General features: G+C 40.1%; 1 protein-coding gene across 1 annotated transcript; it reads right to left on the bottom strand.

The window, feature by feature from the left end:
- Positions 1-2,280: 2,280 nt before the first annotated feature.
- On the bottom strand, positions 2,281-24,041 carry LOC123741807 (NLR family CARD domain-containing protein 3-like). The gene is made up of 5 exons (XM_045716012.2): positions 22,266-24,041; positions 21,971-22,144; positions 9,692-9,865; positions 9,422-9,468; positions 2,281-5,578 (listed from the first exon to the last, which is right to left on the bottom strand). Exons 1-5 carry the CDS (start codon positions 23,615-23,617, stop codon positions 5,055-5,057), a joined length of 2,271 nt encoding a protein of 756 aa, XP_045571968.2. The 5' UTR covers positions 23,618-24,041; the 3' UTR covers positions 2,281-5,054.
- Between the last annotated feature and the right edge of the window lie 1,149 nt (positions 24,042-25,190).

The raw sequence follows: 25,190 nt of genomic DNA, 5'->3' as shown, positions 1-25,190 counted from the left end.
ACCTCAGTTGGAGTCAGAAACTATACAGACTCTGATACGTAGGGATGTGACTTCCTTTTCACAATTCAGAACCAGACCTTTTTATCAGCTTAACCTTACAAATGGTTAAAAATCAAGCTCTAGAAATATAGTGATTAAACCAGCAGATAAGGGGCTCAGATTGTTGTAATGGATAAAGTGAATATCTTCTTGAAGCCAATAGACAATAGGATCATGTTAAACACTATGTTCCATTGTCCCACTCAACACAACCAGAAAACACAAAGATTAATCCAGGAGATAAACTGTATGAGGATAAGTACATTACAGATAAACAGATGGTCTGTCTTTTTGGGCCAGATTCACTAAGGCCTAGGCAGTTTTACTTACTGCCTAAAATACATATCTCCTGAGACGTGGGCGGTTCCCTGCGGCTGACCAATAGGAAGTGATTGTGTCTCAGAGACCTGGGTGGTTCCCTGCAGCTGACCAATAGTAAATGATTGTGTCTCAGAGACGTGGGCGGTTCCCTGCGGCTGACCAATATTTTATATCAACCCTCTACCCCAGAAACAGCCAGCTATGTTCAGGATACTGATGAATGAAGGGTTTATTACTATTGTAGTACTGACTTTAATATCAACCCTCTATCCCAGAAACACCCAGCTATGTTCAGGGTACTGATGAATGAAGGGTTTATTACTATTGTAGTACTGACTTTAATATCAACCCTCTATCCCAGAAACACCCAGCTATGTTCAGGATACTGATGAATGAAGGGTTTATTACTATTGTAGTACTCTTTTTATTAACTTAGCTACTGACTTGTTCTATTGTTGTTGCATTGTCAAGAGGTTAACCTGCAAGGAAGCATTTCAGTACATAATGCTTGTATTGTACTTTATATTATTATAGATATTTTAGGGTTGCCATGGATTTCAAGCAGGCAATGCCATCAGGTCCAAACCCAAAACAAGGAAATTGTAGGAGACAGGCGTGTTGGGGTTTCCTGCCAGCATGACCACCCGCTTCACTTCCTGAACATGAAAAAGGGTGAAAGGTGGGATGCAGTAATAGGGAGTTTTTTTCAGTTTCTTTTTCAGTATTTTATTTCAGTCTTGATTAATTTAGGTAATTTAGTAAATTGTATTTAGTGCAGATAATGATGTACTTCTTCTGTAGTTTGTCAAATGCAGTGAACCTGCTGAGAGATGAAGGAGGGGCTGAGAGGCCAGAACATCAACCTCATCTTCATGGAGGACATTGATGCCAGATGCAGTGAACCTGCTGAGAGATGAAGGAGGAGATGAGAGGCCAGAACATCAACCTCATCTTCATGGAGGACATTGATGCCAGATGCAGTGAACCTGCTGAGAGATGGAGGGGATGAGAGGCCAGAACATCAATCTCATCTTCATGGAGGACATTGATGCCAGATGCAGTGAACCTGCTGAGAGATGAAGGAGGAGATGAGAGAACAGAACATCAACCTCATCTTCATGGAGGACATTGATGCCAGATGCAGTGAACCTGCTGAGAGATGGAGGGGATGAGAGGCCAGAACATCAATCTCATCTTCATGGAGGACATTGATGCCAGATGCAGTGAACCTGCTGAGAGATGAAGGAGGGGATGAGAGAACAGAACATCAACCTCATCTTCATGGAGGACATTGATGCCAGATGCAGTGAACCTGCTGAGAGATGAAGGGGATGGGAGGCCAGAACATCAATCTCATCTTCATGGAGGACATTGATGCCAGATGCAGTGAACCTGCTGAGAGATGAAGGAGGAGATGAGAGGCCAGAACATCAACCTCATCTTCATGGAGGACATTGATGCCAGATGCAGTGAACCTGCTGAGAGATGGAGGGGATGAGAGGCCAGAACATCAATCTCATCTTCATGGAGGACATTGATGCCAGATGCAGTGAACCTGCTGAGAGATGAAGGAGGGGATGAGAGAACAGAACATCAACCTCATCTTCATGGAGGACATTGATGCCAGATGCAGTGAACCTGCTGAGAGATGAAGGGGATGAGAGGCCAGAACATCAATCTCATCTTCATGGAGGACATTGATGCCAGATGCAGTGAACCTGCTGAGAGATGAAGGAGGAGATGAGAGGCCAGAACATCAATCTCATCTTCATGGAGGACATTGATGCCAGATGCAGTTTTATTTATTTATTTATTTAACCTTTATTTAACCAGGAAGGGCTCATTGAGATTTAAAATTCAAGAGCGTCCTGGCCAAGATAGGCAGCGCCAAGTCATTACAAAAATTACAGACAAACATGAAAAACTACAAGTAATCTAGTAAAAACCATAGAATTCACAAGAGTATAACAAAATCAAAAACAGCAAATTAAAAACATTGACATGTCAGGGAATCAGTCTCCAGATCATTCATCAGTGATTTAAAAACACCAATCAGGACCAGTTCTTCCAGTTTAAAAGTATTTTGTAAGACGTTCCAAGACGATGGTGCAGAGTACATAAAAGCCCTTTTACCAAATTCAGTTCGGACATTTGGAACAGTTAGCAGGATAAAGTCCCGCGAACGAAGAGAGTACCCACCACATTTCTGAACAATAAAAATGCCCAAATAAAAAGGTAGTAAACCCAAAATGTCTTTGTAAATAAAAGTATACCAGTGACTGAGCCTACGAGTGACTAGAGAAGGCCAGCCAACCCTGGTATACAAAGTGCAGTGGTGCGTAAGGGTTTTGCAGTTTAAAATAAATCTCAAAGTGCCATGGTAAAGGGTGTCAATTGATCTCAAACACTGAGCGGAAGCATTCATATATAAAATATCCCCATAGTCTAGTAAAGGCATAAATGTAGCTGATACTAGCCTCCTTCTGGCTTCAAAAGAAAAACAAGCCTTATTCCTAAAATAAAATCCTAATTTCAGCTTCAATTTTTTTGTAAGTTGTTGAATATGCATTTTAAAAGAGAGGCCATCATCAATCAAAATTCCAAGATATTTATATGAGGTTACAACCTCAATCTCATTGCCCTGACAGGTAGTAATAGGTGAAAGGTTAAGAGGTCTATTTCTTGCTTTAGAAAACACCATTAGTTTAGTTTTGTCAGTATTCAGGATAAGCTTCAATCGAGACAAGGTATGTTGAACAGTATTAAAAGCAGTTTGCAAGTTCTGGAAAGCTTTTGTAAGAGATGAAGCACAACAGTAAATAACAGGATCATCAGCATAAAAATGAAGTTGTGCATTTTGGACATTTTTGTCTAAATTATTTATATAAATAGTGAATAAGAGAGGACCAAGTACAGAGCCTTGGGGCACACCATTCAAGACAGACAATTTAACAGACCTAAGCCCATCAAATTGAGTGCACTGAGTTCTATCAGACAGATAGTTAACAAACCATGCAACTGCATGCTCTGAAAGACCTACACTCAACAATCTCTGCCTTAGTATAGCATGATCAACTGTATCAAAAGCCTTAGAGAGATCAATAAAAAGTGAGACACAATGCTGTTTTTTGTCAAGAGCTTCAGTGATATCATTTAAAACCATCATGGCTGCTGTAATTGTGCTATGCTTCTTCCTGAAACCCAATTGGTACATTGATAAAATAGAGTTAGTATATAAAAACTCTTTTAGCTGGTCACTCACAAGGGTTTCAAGTATTTTCACCAGGGGTGACAGCTTTGAGATTGGCCTATAATTATTTAAAAGAGTTGGATCTCCCCCTTTTAAAAGTGGCAGGACAAATGCTGATTTCCAGATCTTTGGAATTTCATTACATTCCAGGGTTAGATTAAACAGATATGTAAGTGGTTCAGCTATGAAATCAGCTGCCAGATTTAAAAAGCAGGGATCCAAAAGATCAGGACCTGCAGGCTTTCTCTGATCTAAGGATTTCAGGGCCTTATGTACCACCTGCACTGAGAATGGCAAAAAGCTAAAAGTTTGACCAGCTCTCACTGGTTCATCAACACAAGGTTGTACAGAGACAGAGGACACTGAATCAAACAGCCTACCAGATGATACAAAGTGCTCATTGAAACAATTCAGCATTTCAGTTTTGTCATATATAGCAACAGAGTCCTTCAATACACATGATGGTAATTCATTAACATTACTGTTACCAGACATAGACTTAATAGCCTTCCAAAACTTTCTAGGGTCATTCAGGTTATCAGTGGTAACAGACATAAAATATTCAGACTTGGCCTTCCTGAGAAGAGAAGAACACTTGTGTCTGTCTTGTGTCTGTGTGTGTGTGTCCAGTGTGTGTGTGTGTGTTTGTGTGTCTGTGTGTGTGTTTGCATATGTGTGTCCAGCATGTGTGTGTGTGTCCATTGTGTATGTGTCCAGTGTGTGTATGTGTGTGTGTGTGTGTGTTCAGTGTGTGTTTGTTTCCAGTGTGTGTGTGTGTGTGTGTGTGTGTGTGTGTGTGTGTGTGTGTGTGTGTGTGTGTGTGTGTGTGTGTGTGTATCCTGTGTGTGTGTGTGTGTGTGTATCCAGTGTGTGTGTGTGTGTGTTTGTGTGTCCAGTGTGTGTGTGTCCAGTGTGTGTGTGTGTGTGTGTGTCCAGTGTGTGTATCTAGTGTGTGTGTGTCTGGTGTGTGTGTGTGTCCAGTGTGTATTTGTGTCCAGCGTGTTTGTCCAGTGTGTGTCCAGTGTGTGAATCCATTGTATGTGTCCATTGTGTGTATGTGTATCCAGTGTGTGTGTGTGTGTGTGTGTGTGTGTGTGTGTGTGTGTCCAGTGTGTGTGTGTGTGTGTGTGTGTATGTGAATGTGTCCAGTGTGTGTATGTTTATTCAATGGGTGTATCTGTGTGTGTGTGTGTGTGTGTGTGTGTGTGTGTGTGTGCGTGCGCGTGTCCACTGTGTGTGTGTGTGTGTCCAGTGTATGTGTATGTGGGTGTCCAGTGTGAGTGTGTGTGTGTGTGTCAGTGTGTGTCAGTGTGTGTGTGTGTGTGTGTGTGTCCAGTGTGTGTATATGTGTGTGTGTGTGTGTGTGTGTGTGTGTGTGTGTGTGTGTGTGTGTGTGTGTGTGTGTGTGTGTGTGTGTGTGTGTGTGTGTGTGTCAGGTTATTATTTACAGGGACACTGAGGAGTCATTATAAACCCAGAACCCTGGATAGAGGGGCTCAGTGAATGTGGAGGTGAATGTGATCAGGTGGGTCAGTGTGTCAGAGGAGGCTCTATAGAAGGACAGAGTGCCGGCTGGCCAGTCCAGATACACTCCTACTCTGTGGGAGCTGGAGGAGCGGACGTCTATGGTAGTGGAATTATTATCGTGACAGGCATAGTAACTGTTGTCAGAGCAGGTCAGACTCCAGGACTTGTCATTACATCCAAGACAACAGTCATTAACCTCTCCTCTCCTGCTGATTCCTTTATAAGTCACTCCTATAACAGCCTCCCTCCCACTCCACTCTGCCTCCCAGTAACAGCGCCCAGTCAGACCCTCTCTACACAGCACCTGTCTACATCCCACAAATCTCTCTGGGTGATCAGGATACGGCTGCTCCTCTCTCCTCCATGTCACCTTTCTGTTCTCCTCAGACAGAGAGAGGCGTCTGTCTACTGTGTTTGGGTCGAGTGTGAGATCACAGACATCTGATGGATGAAACCAGACACAATATTAGAAATCATCATCATTCACATTAGAATGTTAACTAACTTTTCACTAATTCATTTAATGTAGATGTTTCTAGGTATCAAAAGGAGAAGTTAAGGTAACTTGAGACTTGTTGAATGATCATATGTTATACTATGAGGTCTACCTGTGTTGATTCTAAGCTTCCTGGAGCAACCGGAAGTGGTTAAATTCACCCTAAAGGTGTTTTGATGCACCAAACCTGCAGTTTGTGAAAATCACTGTATTCAACTCAGGATTCTGTAAAAGCCTACCCCAATGAGGATATGTGTTTACTTTTAGCTTCCTGTGCCAACCGGAAGTGCCTTAAATTGGGGGCATAGGGGCTGTTTCGAAGGGTTAAAAAAGTCACATCTTTCCAAAACTTCATATGTGTGATTAGGCAACCCTCATGAACCTCTAAATCAGTCATTTATCCCATCAGATTTGCAAAACAAACTAACACACATACACATCTAGGCCATAGTAACACAGTGTGGGGCTTAGAGACATACACTGCCTGCAATAGTTAACTTCATTTGAACTATCAAAGAACCGTCAGACCTAGAGCTCTGAAACTTTAGAAACCTGTTCTAGAGCTCAAGTCGATAGTGCACGGTGAGTTACGTGGCTCTAGGAGGTTCTCAGACCGAGAAACAGACTCGTACATTTGCAATAACATCACAAAAATGACGACATTTAAAAAAGTCCCAGAGTCGCAAGACTAGGTGCATTGAAACCGCCTCGGCCCATAGAGATGGACCCTAACGTTTCATTCAAGGACCCCGTAGCAACTCCCGGAAAATGTGGATTTTCAGCACCAATTAAGGTCGCTGCTCGGGCTTCAAATGACCTATCGAGCCGAAACTTAGGATTCGGTGTCGCCTCAGCTAGGCCTACACATAATGTCCGAACTGGACCCACAGCTAGAACGTAACTATGTGTTTTATGTTTTTATTATGGTTTAACTTGTTAGTGCTAGGGGGCAGTATTTTCACCGCCGGATAAAAAACGTACCCGATTTAATCTGGTTACCACTCCTACCCAGTAACTAGAATATGCATATACTTATTACATATGGATAGAAAACACCCTAAAGTTTCTAAAACTGTTTGAATGGTGTCTGTGAGTATAACATAACTCATTTGGCAGGCAAAAATCTGAGAAGGTTTCATGCAGGAAGTGGCCTGTCTGACAAGGAGTCGTTCTTCTTGTTTCTGTTTATTGAAAAGTCAGGATCTTAGCTGTTACGTGACACTTCCCACAGCTCCAATGGGGTCTCAGAGCCCGGGAAAAACCTGAATGACGTAATTCAAAGCCCTGGCTGAAACACAGGAGCACTTTTGCTAAGTGGTCTATCAGGGGACAAAGGGCTTTAGGCGCATGCACAGTCCGCCCCCATCTTTCTGTTTTTCCCTCATTTTACAGACACGCAGATTCCCGGTCGGAATATTATCGCTTTTCTACGAGATAAATTGCATAAAAATTGATTTTAAACAGCGGTTGACATGCTTCGAAGTACGGTAAAGGAATATTTATAATTTTTTTGTCACGAAATGCGCTATGCGCACGACCGTTATTTACCATTTCGGATAGTTTCTGGAACGGACGAACAAAACGACGCTATTCGGATATAACGATGGATTATTTGGGACCAAACCAACATTTGTTATTGAAGTAGAAGTCCTGGGAGTGCATTCTGACGAAGAACAGGAAAGGTAAGACCATTTTTCTTATAGTAAATGTGATTTTGGTGAAGGCTAAACTTGCCGGGTGTCTAAATAGCTAGCCCGTGATGGCTGGGCTATGTACTTAGAATATTGCAAAATGTGCTTCATCCGAAAAGCTATTTTAAAATCGGACATATCGAGTGCATAGAGGAGTTCTGTATCTATAATTCTTAAAATAATTGTTATGCTTTTTGTGAACGTTTATCGTGAGTAATTTAGTAAATTGTTAGTAAATTCCCCGGAAGTTTGCGGGGGGTATGCTAGATCTGAACGTCACATGCTAATGTAAAAAGCTGTTTTTTGATATGAATATGAACTTGATTGAACAAAACATGCATGTATTGTATAACATAATGTCCTAGGTGTGTCATCTGATGAAGATCATCAAAGGTTAGTGCTGCATTTAGCTGTCTTCTGGGTTTTTGTGACATTATATGCTAGCTTGAAAAATGGGTGTCTGATTATTTCTGGCTGGGTAGTCTGCTGACATAATCTAATGTTTTGCTTTCGTTGTAAAGCCTTTTTGAAATCGGACAGTGTGGTTAGATTAACGAGAGTCTTGTCTTTAAATAGCTGTAAAATAGTCATATGTTTGAGAAATTGAAGTAATAGCATTTCAAAGGTTTTGAAAATCGCGCCACAGGATTCAACTGGCTGTTACGTAGGTGGGACGAATTCGTCCCACCTAGCCCAGAGAGGTTAAACAGAAGATGCTGTGAATTATGGAACTGCTCTGAAATATGTGATAGTTGGCTGCTAAACTAATTGGAAAAAGTTGGTGTGGTGTCAGTATGTATCAGTTTGGTGTCAGAATGATATCTAATTGACTGATGGACGGTGACTTGCTGGCTGACTTGTGTCCATTTGCAATAAGATTCAACAGTGAAAAAACATCACCAAATGGACATGATGAAATCAACACAACGAGCGATGGAGAGGACCCACTAGCACTGCCCGGCCATCCCGAGTTCATCGGGCCAGTCAATTTTGCATTTCTGCAGTATTTTTGAGCATGTCAAATTAAAACATATTGCAAATGGACAGCCGTGCACCTGGTGATTGGAATGGGTTACCAGGAGCACATTTTAAAAACGTTTTTTAATGCCTTTAGGGGGAGCAAGGGGTCTACGGTTGGGTAGGGAGCACCCCCCACCCATGCCCATCCAATAGGGGGCGCCCCTGGTCATTTTGGACGTTTTTCAAAATGTTAAAAACAACAGAGTCCCACTTCTCCCTCATCATACATGACACATAGACCATCTAGGTTGATTCATGGCTTAACATAGGGCTATATGTCATTCGGGCAGTATAAATGCCATTTGGACATGGTTCACTGACTTTTGGGTTTGGAAACCAACTTCCTATGATCGCACATGGCAAATGGACATAACATCCTGATTTGGCACTTTCAATACTTTCATATTGCATTTGGACATTTCTTATGGCATTTGGGAATGGTTCACTGACTTTTGACTTCGACGTTTGACTTCCTATGAAATCATATTGCAAATTGGCAAAACATATGCCTTATGGACAAGTAAATAAAATATGAGAATATAATATGACAAAGGTATGTTCATACAGTTCTTATACATATATAATTGACAAAAAAAATCGAAAGAATTTTGAAAAACGGTCTAGAGAGCACTTTTTTAGAGGGTGATACATTTTTGTGGTTTTTTTTTCACATTTTCAAAATTTGACCCTTGGGTCTTGACTTGATGTGCATTTGCAATATGACAATTTACTGTGGAGCGCGCTTGCCATCTTATGGATTTTTGCTGTGTGACACTTGGCATTTTCCATATGAGATTTGCCATAAGCTTTGAAATAAATGCCGTCCATTTGAGTGGTATTGGACATCGTGTATATGTTTCGTACGGTGCCAATATGTTCCCATTCATAATTGTCCATTTCAGGATGGACACACACACACACACACTGGACACACACTGGACACACAAACACACACACACACACACACTGGATATACACACACACACACACACACAGGATACACACACACACACAGGACACACACACTTGAATTAGGACTTATTCTTTGTCATATTCCTCACAGCAGTCAACACTCACATTTTCTAAGCCCAGGTTTCATTGTGTTCTCTCCACCATTTTCCACACTGTAGCGGTAAGCAGAAGAACAGACAGTCAATGAGTGATACACACACACACACACACACACACACACACACACACACACACACACACACACACACACACACACACACACACACACAGAGTCAGCATAGAACTTTGTCCAAGTGGTGTTAAGAATGTTTGTCATAACTAGCCTGATAAGTCAAACATGTCTGATATGAACATTGACATAAACCCTCTACATACTTGAGTTTCTCCAGTCTGCAGTGTGGATCCTCCAGTCCAGCAGAGAGCAGTCTGACTCCTGAGTCTCCTGGGTGATTGTAGCTCAGGTCCAGCTCTCTCAGGTGTGAGGGGTTTGACCGCAGAGCTGAGACCAGAGAAGCACAGCCTTCCTCTGTGACTAGACAGCCTGACAGCCTGCAAAGAGTCAAATCATAATAAAATCACACTGACATTCTTTGGTGGTGAAAATAGTGGCAGTATATATTTTTTCTACATATTCAGATATATCAGTGTCCTGAAACCTGCCATATCTATTCATAAAATAATGTATCATTACTAGAAATGACAAATGATCAAAGTATTGCTTGTTGAGAGAAAAATGTATAGTACAAATATTTGAGTAGACTGACCAGACCAGTTTAAAAAGCAGCATCAGTCAAAAGACTCAGATTTAGATTGTATTGAGTATACAGTCCACACCATATCTATTTTGACAGTGAAGATAACATTTTAAATGTGGCTCTAAACTCCAACATTTTCGATTTCAGATCAAATGTTTCATATGAGGTGACAGTATATAATGTCACCTTTTATTTGAGGGTATTTTCATACATATCTGTTTCACCATTTTGAAAAATAAAAGCACTTTATGTATCTAGTCCCCCTATTTGAAGAAGTCATAAGTATTCTGACCAATTCACTTATAGTGTATTAAAGTAGTCACAAGTTGAGGATTTGGTTGGTTTACTCATTGGTATGATTTGCAGTTTGTTTTGGTTGTGTTTTGGGTTATGTTTCAACTTCATGTAATTGTCAATAAAAGCCTTTGACACTCATGAAATGCTTGTAATTATACTTCAGTATTCCATAGTAATATCTGACCAAAAATATCTAAAGACACTGAAGCAGCAGACTTGTGAAAAATAATATTTGTGTCATTCTCAAAACCTTTGGCCACGACTGTATATGTATGAATACCTTTAAATAAAAGGTGACATTCTGTACTGTCACCTAATATGAAACATTCGATCTCAAATCCAAAATGATGGAGCATAGCACCACATTTTAAACTGTAAGCTTCACTGTCCAAACACATGTGCTGTGGACTATGTGTGTCTGGTAAACACGTGGATCTGGTGAACAGTTATCACTTGTTGACCAACTACAGGAATACTGACCTCAGAGTCTCCAGTTTACAGTGGGGATTCCACAGTACAGCAGAGAGCAGCTTCACTCCTGAATCCTTCAGGTCATTGTTACTCAGGTCCAGCTCTCTCAGGTGTGAGGGGTTTGACTCCAGAGCTGAGACCAGAGAAGCACAGCTTTCCTCTGTGACTAGACAGCCTGACAGCCTGCAAAGAGTCAAATCATATTAAAATCACACTGCTATTCTTTGGTGGTGAAAATAGTGGCAGTATATTTTTTAAACATATGAAACCTTCCATATCTATTCGTAAATTAATATATCATCATTAAAAATGACAAATGATCAAAGTATTGCCTGCAGATAGAAACATGTATAGTACAAATATTTGAGTAGACTGACCAGACCAGTTTAAAAGCAGTATCAGTCAAAAGACAGACAGTGAGGTATCAGATTTAGATTGTATTGAGTATACAGTCCACACCATATCTATTTTGAAAGTGAAGCTGACATTTTAAATGTGGCTCTATACTCCAACATTTTGGATTTGAGATCAAATGTTTCATATGAGGTGACTGTATAAAATGTCACCTTTTATTTGAGGGTATTTTAATACATGTCTGTTTCACGTTTAAAAATGAAAACACTTTATGTTTCCTGTCTCCCCATTTGAAGAAGTCATAAGTATTCTGACCAATATACTTATAGTGTATTAACCTCTACGGGCTAGGGGGCAGTATTGAGAATTTTGAAAAAAATATGTGCCCATTTTTAACTGCCTCCTACACCAACTCAGAAGCTAGGATATGCATATTATTAACAGATTTGGATAGAAAACACTCTGAATTCTCTAAAACAGTTTGAATGGTGTCTGTAAGTATAACAAAACTCATATGGCAGGCAAAAACCTGAGAAAAATACAACCAGGAAATGAGAATTTTGTGGCTGTACTATTTTCGAGTCATTGCTAATAGATCACACAGTGACAAAGGATTCATTTCGCACTTCCTACGGCTTCCACTAGATGTCAACGATCTTTATAAAGTTGATTGAAGCGTCTATGATGAACAGAGACCGGATGACAAGGAAGGGAAGTTGACGTCCCTGGGAGGTCGTCACTTCATTATTGCCCACACCTGTGCGTGCATGTGAGGCGAGACATTTTTCAAAAACGTTTTTCAAGACACAGGAGAGGTCGGGTTGAAATATTACTGATGTTTCACGTTAAAAATGGCCCTAAAGATTGATGCTAAACAACGTTTGACATGTTTGAACGAACGTAAATAGATTTTTTTTTTACTTTTCGTCGTGACTTTTCCCCCCCCGCCCTACATTTTGAGGAGCCTACTGAACGCCTAACAACATGGAACAACTTGGAGTTATTTGGACATAAATTATGAACTTTGTCGAAAGAAACCACATTTGTTGTGGACCTGGGAGTCCTGGAAGTGCCTTCTGATGAAGATAATCAAAGGTAAGGGATTATTGACAATAGTATTATTGATATTAGATGGTTCTATCCTGTATATCCTAGCCTATTGTTCTTAGCACAGCACCCCGTTTATTGCAAAGTATGATTTCCCAGTAAAGTTATTTTGAAATCTGGCAATGCGGTAGCATTTACGAGATGTTCATCTATAATTCTTTGAATGACAATATTATAATTGACCAATGTTTTCGAATAGTAATTTTGTAAATTGTAACGCTGATTCACCGGAAGCATTTGAGGGAGAAAAAAAATCTGAATTTCACCGCTACTGTAAAATGCTGTTTTTGGATATAAATATGAACTTGATGGAACAAAAAATGCATGTATTGTATAACATAATGTCCTAGTAGTGTCATCTGATGAAGATCATCAAAGGTTAGTGCATAATTTTAGCTGGTTATCTGCTTTTGGTGACGCCTGTCTTTGAATTGACAAAAGATTACACACAGCTATTTTCAATGTACTGTCCTAACATAATCTAACTTTATGATTTTGCCGTAAAGCCTCTTTGAAATCGGACAATGTGGTTGGATTTAGGAGATGTTTATCTTTCAAATGGTGAAAAATAGTTGATTGTTTGAGAAATTGAAATTCTTAGATTCTTGCAGATTTGAATTTCCTGCCATGGTCTCTTGACAATAAATCCCAATACCGGGATCAGGTTAGTAGTCAAAGATTAGTGTTTGGTCGTAAACGAATCATCAATAATAATGAGTGAGAAAGTTACAGAGGTTACAACAAAACATGCTAACCTCTCACAATTGCCCATAACAGGGATACAACAAAACATGCTAACCTCTCACCATTACCAATAACAGAGGCTACAACAAAACATGCTAACCTCTCACCATTACCAATAACAGAGGATACAACAAAACATGTAAATCTCTCACCATTACCAATAACAGAGGCTACAACAAAACATACTAAACTCTCACCATTACCAATAACAGACGCTACAACAAAACATGATAACCTCTCACCATTACCAATAACAGAGGCTACAACAAAACATGCTAACCTCTCACCATTACCAATAACAGAGGCTGCAACAAAACATGCTAACATCTCACCATTACCAATAACAGAGGCTACAACAAAACATGCTAACCTCTCACCATTACCAATTACAGAGGCTACAACAAACATGCTAAGCTCTCACCATTACCAATAACAGAGGCTACAACAAAACATGCTAACATTTCACCATTACCAATAACAGAGGCTACAACAAAACATGCTAACCTCTCACCATTACCAATAACAGAGGCTACAACAAAACATGCTAACCTCTCACCATTACCAATAACAGAGGATACAACAAAAAATGTTAACCTCTCACCATTACCAATAACAGAGGCTACAACAAAACATACTAACCTCTCACCATTACCAATAACAGAGGCTACAACAAAACATGATAACCTCTCACCATTACCAATAACATAGGCTACAACAAAACATGCTAACCTCTCACCATTACCAATAACAGAGGCTACAACAAAACATGCTAACATCTCACCATTACCAATAACAGAGGCTACAACAAAACATGCTAACCTCTCACCATTACCAATTACAGAGGCTACAACAAAACATGCTAACCTCTCACCATTACCAATAACAGAGGCTACAACAAGATGCGCTAACCTCTCACCATTACCAATAACAGAGGCTACAACAAACATGCTAACCTCTCACCATTACCAATAACAGAGGCTACAACAAAACATGCTAACATTTCACCATTACCAATAACAGAGGCTACAACAAAACATGCTAACCTCTCACCATTACCAATAACAGAGGCTACAACAAAACATGCTAACCTCTCACCATTACCCATAACAGATGCTTCAACAAAACATGCTAACCTCTCACCATTACCAAAAACAGAGGCTACAACAAAACATGCTAACCTCTCACCATTACCAATAACAGAGGCTACAACAAAACATGCTAACCTCTCACCATTACCAATAACAGAGGCTACAACAAAACATGCTAACCTCTCACAATTACCAATAACAGAGTCTACAACAAAAAATGCTAACCTCTCACCATTACCAATAACAGAGGCTACAACAAAACATGCTAACCTCTCACCGCTACCAATAACAGAGGATACAACAAAACATGCTAACCTCTCACCATTACCAATAACAGAGGCTACAACAAAACATGCTAACCTCTCACAATTACCAATAACAGAGGCTACAACAAAACATGCTAACCTCTCACCATTACCAATAACAGAGGCTACAACAAAACATGCTAAGCACTCACCATTACCAATAACAGAGGCTACAAAACATGCTAACCTCTCACCATTACCAATAACAGAGGATACAACAAAACATGCTAACCTCTCACCATTACCAATAACAGAGGATACAACAAAACATACTAACCTCTCCACATTACCAACAACAGAGGCTACAAAAAAACATGCTAACCTCTCACCATTACCAATAACAGAGGCTACAAAACATGCTAACCTCTCACCATTAACAATAAGAGGTTACAAAACATGCTAACCTCTCATCATTACCAATAATAGAGGCTACAACAAAACATGCTAAACTCTCACCATTACCAATAACAGGGGATACAACAAAACATGCTAACCTCTCACCATTACCAATAAAAGAGGCTACAACAAAACATGCTAACCTCTCACCATTACCAATAACAGAGGCTACAACAAAACATGCTAACCTCTCACCATTACCAATAACAGAGGCTACAACAAAGCATGCTAACCTCTCACCATTACCAATAACAGAGGCTACAACAAAACATGCTAACCTCTCACCATTGGCAATAACAGAGGCTACAACAAAACATGCTAACCTCTCACCATTAACAATAACAGAGGCTACAACAAAACATGCTAACCTCTCACCATTACCAATAACAGAGGCTACAACAAAACATGCTAACCTCTCACCTTTACCAATAACAGAGCCTACAACAAAGCATGCTAACCTCTCACCATTACCAATAATAGAGGCTACAACAAAACATGCTAAACTCTCACCATTACCAATAACAGAGGATACAACAAAACATGCTAACCTCTCACCATTACCAATAACAGAGGCTACAACAAAACATGCTAACCTCTCACCATTACCAATAACAGAGGATACAACAAAAAATGCTAACCTCTCACAATTAACAATAACAGAGGCTACAACAAAACATGCTAACCTCTCACCATTACCAATAACAGAGGCTACAACAAAACATGCTAACCTCTAACCATTACCAATAACAGGGGCTACAACAAAACATGTTAACCTCTCACCATTACCAATAACAGAGGCTACAACAAAACATGCTAACCTCTCACCATTACCAATAACAGAGGCTACAGCAAAACATGCTAACCTCTCACCATTACCAATAACAGAGACTACCGCAAAACATGCTAACCTATCACCATCACCAATAACAGAGGATACAACAAAACATGCTAACCTCTCACCATTACCAATAACAGAGGCTACAACAAAACATGCTAAGCACTCACCATTACCAATAACAGAGGCTACAAAACATGCTAACCTCTCACCATTACCAATAACAGAGGATACAACAAAACATGCTAACCTCTCACCATTACCAATAACAGAGGATACAACAAAACATACTAACCTCTCCACATTAACAATAACAGAGGCTACAAAAAAACATGCTAACCTCTCACCATTACCAATAACAGAGGCTACAAAACATGCTAACCTCTCACCATTACCAATAACAGAGGCTACAAAACATGCTAACCTCTCACCATTACCAATAATAGAGGCTACAACAAAACATGCTAAACTCTCACCATTACCAATAACAGAGGCTAAAACAAAACATGCTAACCTCTCACCATTACCAATAACAGAGGCTACAACAAAACATGCTAACCTCTCACCATTACCAATAACAGAGGCTACAACAAAACATGCTAACCTCTCACCATTACCAATAACAGAGGCTACAACAAAACATGCTAACCTCTCACCATTACCAATAACAGAGGCTACAACAAAACATGCTAACCTCTCACCATTAGCAATAACAGAGGCTACAACAAAACACGCTAACCTCTCACCATTACCAATAACAGAGGCTACAACAAAACATGTTTACCTCTCACCGTTACCAATAACAGAGGATACAACAAAACATGCTAACCTCTCACCATTACCAATTACAGAGGCTACAACAAAACATGCTAACCTCTCACCATTACCAATAACAGAGGCTACAACAAGATGCGCTAACCTCTCACCATTACCAATAACAGAGGCTACAACAAACATGCTAACCTCTCACCATTACCAATAACAGAGGCTACAACAAAACATGTTTACCTCTCACCGTTACCAATAACAGAGGATACAACAAAACATGCTAACCTCTCACCATTACCAATAACAGACGCTACAACAAAACATGATAACCTCTCACCATTACCAATAACAGAGGCTACAACAAAACATGCTAACCTCTCACCATTACCAATAACAGAGGCTACAACAAAACATGCTAACATCTCACATTACCAATAACAGAGGCTACAACAAAACATGCTAACCTCTCACCATTACCAATTACAGAGGCTACAACAAAACATGCTAACCTCTCACCATTACCAATAACAGAGGCTACAACAAGATGCGCTAACCTCTCACCATTACCAATAACAGAGGCTACAACAAACATGCTAACCTCTCACCATTACCAATAATAGACGCTACAACAAAACATGATAACCTCTCACCATTACCAATAACAGAGGCTACAACAAAACATGCTAACCTCTCACCATTACCAATAACAGAGGCTACAACAAAACATGCTAACATCTCACCATTACCAATAACAGAGGCTACAACAAAACATGCTAACCTCTCACCATTACCAATTACAGAGGCTACAACAAAACATGCTAACCTCTCACCATTACCAATAACAGAGGCTACAACAAGATGCGCTAACCTCTCACCATTACCAATAACAGAGGCTACAACAAACATGCTAACCTCTCACCATTACCAATAACAGAGGCTACAACAAAACATGATAACCTCTCACCATTACCAATAACATAGGCTACAACAAAACATGCTAACCTCTCACCATTACCAATAACAGAGGCTACAATAAAACATGCTAACATCTCACCATTACCAATAACAGAGGCTACAACAAAACATGCTAACCTCTCACCATTACCAATTACAGAGGCTACAACAAAACATGCTAACCTCTCACCATTACCAATAACAGAGGCTACAACAAAACATGCTAACCTCTCACCATTACCAATAACAGAGGCTACAACAAAACATGCTAACCTCTCACAATTACCAATAACAGAGTCTACAACAAAAAATGCTAACCTCTCACCATTACCAATAACAGAGGCTACAACAAAACATGCTAAGCTCTCACCATTACCAATAACAGAGGATACAACAAAACATGCTAACCTCTCACCATTACCAATAACAGAGGCTACAACAAAACATGCTAACCTCTCACAATTACCAATAACAGAGGCTACAACAAAACATGCTAACCTCTCACCATTACCAATAACAGAGGCTACAACAAAACATGCTAAGCACTCACCATTACCAATAACAGAGGCTACAAAACATGCTAACCTCTCACCATTACCAATAACAGAGGATACAACAAAACATGCTAACCTCTCACCATTACCAATAACAGAGGATACAACAAAACATACTAACCTCTCCACATTACCAACAACAGAGGCTACAAAAAAACATGCTAACCTCTCACCATTACCAATAACAGAGGCTACAAAACATGCTAACCTCTCACCATTAACAATAAGAGGTTACAAAACATGCTAACCTCTCATCATTACCAATAATAGAGGCTACAACAAAACATGCTAAACTCTCACCATTACCAATAACAGGGGATACAACAAAACATGCTAACCTCTCACCATTACCAATAAAAGAGGCTACAACAAAACATGCTAACCTCTCACCATTACCAATAACAGAGGCTACAACAAAACATGCTAACCTCTCACCATTACCAATAACAGAGGCTACAACAAAGCATGCTAACCTCTCACCATTACCAATAACAGAGGCTACAACAAAACATGCTAACCTCTCACCATTGGCAATAACAGAGGCTACAACAAAACATGCTAAACTCTCACCATTAATAATAACAGAGGCTACAACAAAACATGCTAACCTCTCACCATTACCAATAACAGAGGCTACAACAAAACATGCTAACCTCTCACCATTACCAATAACAGAGGCTACAAAACATGCTAACCTCTCACCATTAACAATAAGAGGTTACAAAACATGCTAACCTCTCATCATTACCAATAATAGAGGCTACAACAAAACATGCTAAACTCTCACCATTACCAATAACAGGGGATACAACAAAAAATGCTAACCTCTCACCATTACCAATAAAAGAGGCTACAACAAAACATGCTAACCTCTCACCATTACCAATAACAGAGGCTACAACAAAACATGCTAACCTCTCACCATTACCAATAACAGAGGCTACAACAAAGCATGCTAACCTCTCACCATTACCAATAACAGAGGCTACAACAAAACATGCTAATCTCTCACCATTACCAAAAACAGAGGCTACAGCAAAACATGCTAACCTCTCACCATTACCAATAACAGAGGCTACAACAAAACATGCTAACCTCTCACCATTACCAATAACAGAGGCTACAACAAAACATGCTAACCTCTCACAATTACCAATAACAGAGTCTACAACAAAAAATGCTAACCTCTCACCATTACCAATAACAGAGGCTACAACAAAACATGCTAAGCTCTCACCATTACCAATAACCGAGGATACAACAAAACATGCTAACCTCTCACCATTACCAATAACAGAGGCTACAACAAAACATGCTAACCTCTCACAATTACCAATAACAGAGGCTACAACAAAACATGCTAACCTCTCACCATTACCAATAACAAAGGCTACAACAAAACATGCTAAGCACTCACCATTACCAATAACAGAGGCTACAAAACATGCTAACCTCTCACCATTACCAATAACAGAGGATACAACAAAACATGCTAACCTCTCACCATTACCAATAACAGAGGATACAACAAAACATAATAACCTCTCCACATTACCAACAACAGAGGCTACAAAAAAACATGCTAACCTCTCACCATTACCAATAACAGAGGCTACAAAACATGCTAACCTCTCACCATTAACAATAAGAGGTTACAAAACATGCTAACCTCTCATCATTACCAATAATAGAGGCTACAACAAAACATGCTAAACTCTCACCATTACCAATAACAGGGGATACAACAAAACATGCTAACCTCTCACCATTACCAATAAAAGAGGCTACAACAAAACATGCTAACCTCTCACCATTACCAATAACAGAGGCTACAACAAAACATGCTAACCTCTCACCATTACCAATAACAGAGGCTACAACAAAGCATGCTAACCTCTCACCATTACCAATAACAGAGGCTACAACAAAACATGCTAAACTCTCACCATTACCAATAACAGGGGATACAACAAAACATGCTAACCTCTCACCATTACCAATAAAAGAGGCTACAACAAAACATGCTAACCTCTCACCATTACCAATAACAGAGGCTACAACAAAACATGCTAACCTCTCACCATTACCAATAACAGAGGCTACAAAACATGCTAACCTCTCACCATTAACAATAAGAGGTTACAAAACATGCTAACCTCTCATCATTACCAATAATAGAGGTTACAACAAAACATGCTAAACTCTCACCATTACCAATAACAGGGGATACAACAAAACATGCTAACCTCTCACCATTACCAATAAAAGAGGCTACAACAAAACATGCTAACCTCTCACCATTACCAATAACAGAGGCTACAACAAAACATGCTAACCTCTCACCATTACCAATAACAGAGGCTACAACAAAGCATGCTAACCTCTCACCATTACCAATAACAGAGGCTACAACAAAACATGCTAACCTCTCACCATTGGCAATAACAGAGGCTACAACAAAACATGCTAAACTCTCACCATTAACAATAACAGAGGCTACAACAAAACATGCTAACCTCTCACCATTACCAATAACAGAGGCTACAACAAAACATGCTAACCTCTCACCTTTACCAATAACAGAGCCTACAACAAAGCATGCTAACCTCTCACCATTACCAATAATAGAGGCTACAACAAAACATGCTAAACTCTCACCATTACTAATAACAGAGGATACAACAAAACATGCTAACCTCTCACCATTACCAATAACAGAGGCTACAACAAAACATGCTAACCTCTCACCATTACCAATAACAGAGGCTACAACAAAACATGCTAACCTCTAACCATTACCAATAACAGGGGCTACAACAAAACATGCTAACCTCTCACCATTACCAATAACAGAGGCTACAACAAAACATGCTAACCTCTCACCATTACCAATAACAGAGGCTACAGCAAAACATGCTAACCTCTCACCATTACCAATAACAGAGACTACAGCAAAACATGCTAACCTATCACCATCACCAATAACAGAGGATACAACAAAACATGCTAACCTCTCACCATTACCAATAACAGAGGCTACAACAAAACATGCTAAGCACTCACCATTACCAATAACAGAGGCTACAAAACATGCTAATCTCTCACCATTACCAATAACAGAGGATACAACAAAACATACTAACCTCTCCACATTACCAATAACAGAGGCTAAAAAAAAACATGCTAACCTCTCACCATTACCAATAACAGAGGCTACAAAACATGCTAACCTCTCACCATTACCAATAACAGAGGCTACAAAACATGCTAACCTCTCACCATTACCAATAATAGAGGCTACAACAAAACATGCTAAACTCTCACCATTACCAATAACAGAGGCTAAAACAAAACATGCTAACCTCTCACCATTACCAATAACAGAGGCTACAACAAAACATGCTAACCTCTCACCATTACCAATAACAGAGGCTACAACAAAACATGCTAACCTCTCACCATTACCAATAACAGAGGCTACAACAAAACATGCTAACCTCTCACCATTACCAATAACAGAGGCTACAACAAAACATGCTAACCTCTCACCATTACCAATAACAGAGGCTACAACAAAACACGCTAACCTCTCACCATTACCAATAACAGAGGCTACAACAAAACATGTTTACCTCTCACCGTTACCAATAACAGAGGATACAACAAAACATGCTAACCTCTCACCATTACCAATAACAGAGGCTACAACAAAACATGCTAACTTCTCACCATTACCAATAACAGAGGCTACAACAAAACATGCTAACCTCTCACCATTACCAATAACTGAGACCACAACAAAACATGCTAACCTCTCACCATTAACCTCAAATAAAAGGTGACATTCTGTACTGTCACCTAATATGAAACATTCTATCTCAAATCCAAAATGCTGGAGCATAGCACCAAATGTAAAATGTAAGCTTCACTGTCCAAACACATATGGTGTGGACTATGTGTGTCTGGTAAACACATGTGGATCTGGTGAACAGTTATCACTTGTTGACCAACTACAGGAATACTGACCTCAGAGTCTCCAGTTTACAGTGGGGATTCCCCAGTCCAGCAGAGACCAGCTTCACTCCTGAATCCTTCAGGTCATTGTTACTCAGATCCAGCTCTCTCAGGTGTGAAGGGTTTGACCTCAGAGCTGAGACCAGAGAAGCACAGCCTTTCTCTGTGACTCCACAGCCTGACAGCCTGCAACAAGATCATCATGACTTCACAAACACACTGTTTATTTAACACCAGTAGTGTAGAAGGACAATGATATTCATTTCTTCCTGATGATAAGTTCTTAAATGTCATTCTATTTACTCACAGAGCAGCTCTGGAGGCTTTGACCACTGGCAGCAGCCTCAGAAGACCTTCCTCTGATCTGGAGAATTTCTTCAGGTCAAACACATCCAGCTCCTTTTCTGAAGTCAGCAACACAAAGACCAGAGCTGACCACTGTGCAGGTGACAGGTTGGGTTTTGAGAGACTTCCTGAGCTCAGGAAGCTTTGGATCTCCTCCACTAGAGAATGGTCATTCAGTTCATTCAGACAGTGGAACAGATTGATGCTCCTCTCTGGAGAGGGATTCTCCCTGATCTTCTCCTTGATGTACTTTACTGTCTCTTCATGGCTCTGTGAGCTGCATCTTGTCTTTGTCAGTAGACCTCGTAAGTGCTTCTGATTGGACTCCAGTGAAAGTCCCAGAAGGAAGCGGAGGAACAGGTCCAGGTTTCCTGTCTCACTTTGTAAGGCTTTATCCACAGCACTCTTGTAGAAAGTAACTTCAGGCTCATCTTTTGTTTTCAGTTTGTCCATGAGATTCTCATTGTTGTTGATGAATGAGAGGAACACATATACAGCAGCCAGAAACTCCTGAATGCTCAGATGCACGAAGCAGTACACCTTGTCTTGGTACAGAACACATTCCTCTTTAAAGAGCTGTGTGCACAATCCTGAGTACACAGAGGCTTCATTGACATCAATGCCAACCTCCTTCAGGTCTTCTTCATAGAAAATCAGATTGCCATTCACAAGCTGTTGAAAAGCCAGTTTTCCCAGTGACAGAATGCTCTCTTTATTCCAGTGTGGACCTGTCTCTTCTATCCCAAGATACTTTTCATTCTTCTGTTTGGTATGAAACACCACAAGGTGTGTGTACATCTCAGTCAGAGTCTTGGGCATCTCTTCTCTCTTATGTTTCAGCATGTGTTCGAGGACTGTTGCAGAAATCCAACAGAAGACTGGAATGTGGCACATGATGTGGAGGCTCCTTGATCTCTTTATGTGTGAGATGATTCTGCTGGCCAGGTCCTCATCACTGAATCTCTTCCTGAAGTACTCCTCCTTCTGTGGGTCTTTGAACCCTCGTACCTCTGTCACCTGGTCAACACACCCTGAAGGGATCTTATTGGCTGCTGCAGGTCGGGTAGTTATCCAGAGGAGAGCAGAGGGAAGCAGATTTCCCTTGATGAGATTTGTCAGCAGAACATCCACTGAGGTTGACTCTGTGACGTCCCAACAGATCTTGTTCTTCTGGAAGTCTAGGGGCAGTCGGCACTCATCCAGACCATCAAAGATGAACAGAACTTTGTACTTGTCGAAGTTGGAGATTGTTGATTGTTTGGTTTCCATTGAGAAGTTATTGAGAAGTTCAATGAAAGTATTTTCCCCTTTCATCAAATTCAGCTCCCGGAAAGGGAATGAAAATACAAATTGGACATCCTGATTTGCTTTTCCTTCAGCCCAGTCCAGAATGAACTTCTGCACAGAGACTGTTTTTCCAATGCCAGCGACTCCCTTTGTCAGCACAGTTCTGATAAGTTTGTCTTGTCCAGTTAAGGGTTTGAAGATGTCGTTACATTTGATTGCAGTCTCTGGTCTTGCTTGTTTCCTGGTTGTTGTCTCAATCTGTCTCAGCTCATGTTCATTATTGACCTCTCCTGTTCCTCCCTCTGTGATGTAGAGCTCTGTGTAGATCTTATTGAGAAGTGTTGGGTTTCCTTGTTTAGCGATCCCCTCAAATACACATTGAAACTTCTTCTTTAGATTAGATTTGAGTTCACGTTGGCAAATCACAGCAAGCTCATCTGAATCTAGAAATAACACAGAGGATATTAATATTACGTCTGTTTTAATAACTACAGTATTGTAGGACTGTTATAACATTTTAAATTATAATCATTTATTCTCATAACTGAATGTATAAATGTGTAAATGTTTTCATAATGCATTACAGACTGGTGTGACTGATTATATTATTATTGGTATTATTGATGGTATTATTCATGTTGTCTCTCTCTGTCTCTCTAAATTAATCACCACAACACATCCCTTCTGCTACTTGATGAGGCCACTAGGTGTTGTGTTAAGGCTGCTACAATATCATTGAGTTACACAGCTATTTTAGCTGTACTTTAGCTACAGCTTTTAAATGTTATAAAACAGCATTCAACATGAGGCAGACAGATCTTACATTTCTCCAGTGTGTCAGCAAGCTCCTTCTGGTTCATTTTCCTCAGGACGTGCAGTGTGATCTTCAGAGCCCCCTCTCTGGCACTGCTCTCCTGCTTCTCATCTTCAGCATCCACCACTTCCTCTTCCTGCTTCTGACTCTCAAAGCCTTCTGGGAGTTCTGGACTAAGAATCCTCTTGAACATCTTCAGCTCGTTCTTCACAAATGTCATCATTTTCTCTTCAAGCAACTAAAATAAATCAAGTAAATAAGTTAAGCAAGAGAATAAATGCTTTCTCTATAACACAATAATGAATAATTGACAGATCAACTTTACTTGAGGAAAACAAAAACAAATGTTCATAACAGGACCACATACACTGAATATGGAGTCCAGGTCTGTTTGATGACTCTGGGAAGACTGACCACTGAGAATCTCTGACTCTGATCTCTCCTGTTGGTTTCTGTGGACAAAACATGAGATTACATCTAATCAACCAGGGAGTACACACACACACACACACACACACACACACACACACACACACACACACACACACACACACACACACACACACACACACACACACACACACACACACACACACACACACACACACACACACACACACTGTTTTAGGACTATGAAAATGGACTAAAGGATTAGCCTATGGATTATGAAAACAACCAAAAGAAATGTGAAAATGGGAGAGGAGAAATGACTAGAGACAGTGTTGTTTAACTCACTGACCATGACCCATGAGTTCTTCTTACCTTTGTTCAGTAGAAAAGTCTCCC

This window comes from Salmo salar, unplaced genomic scaffold (assembly GCF_965601325.2).
Source record: "Salmo salar unplaced genomic scaffold, fSalSal1 ptg000408l, whole genome shotgun sequence".
In the NCBI taxonomy this organism is placed as follows: domain Eukaryota; kingdom Metazoa; phylum Chordata; class Actinopteri; order Salmoniformes; family Salmonidae; genus Salmo; species Salmo salar.
Note: the sequence above shows the minus strand (reverse complement) of the source record. Positions and strands in the feature narration are given on the sequence as shown.

Coding starts and splice junctions, on each gene's coding strand:
- LOC123741807 (XM_045716012.2), bottom strand. CDS start 23,617: ATGAAAGGGGAAAATACTTTCATTGAACTTCTCAATAACTTCTCAATG. Junction 9,866..21,970: donor TGTAAACTGGAGACTCTGAG/GTCAGTATTCCT, acceptor GACTCTTTGCAG/GCTGTCAGGCTGTCTAGTCA. Junction 5,579..9,421: donor GAAACCTGGGCTTAGAAAAT/GTGAGTGTTGAC, acceptor TTCATCCATCAG/ATGTCTGTGATCTCACACTC.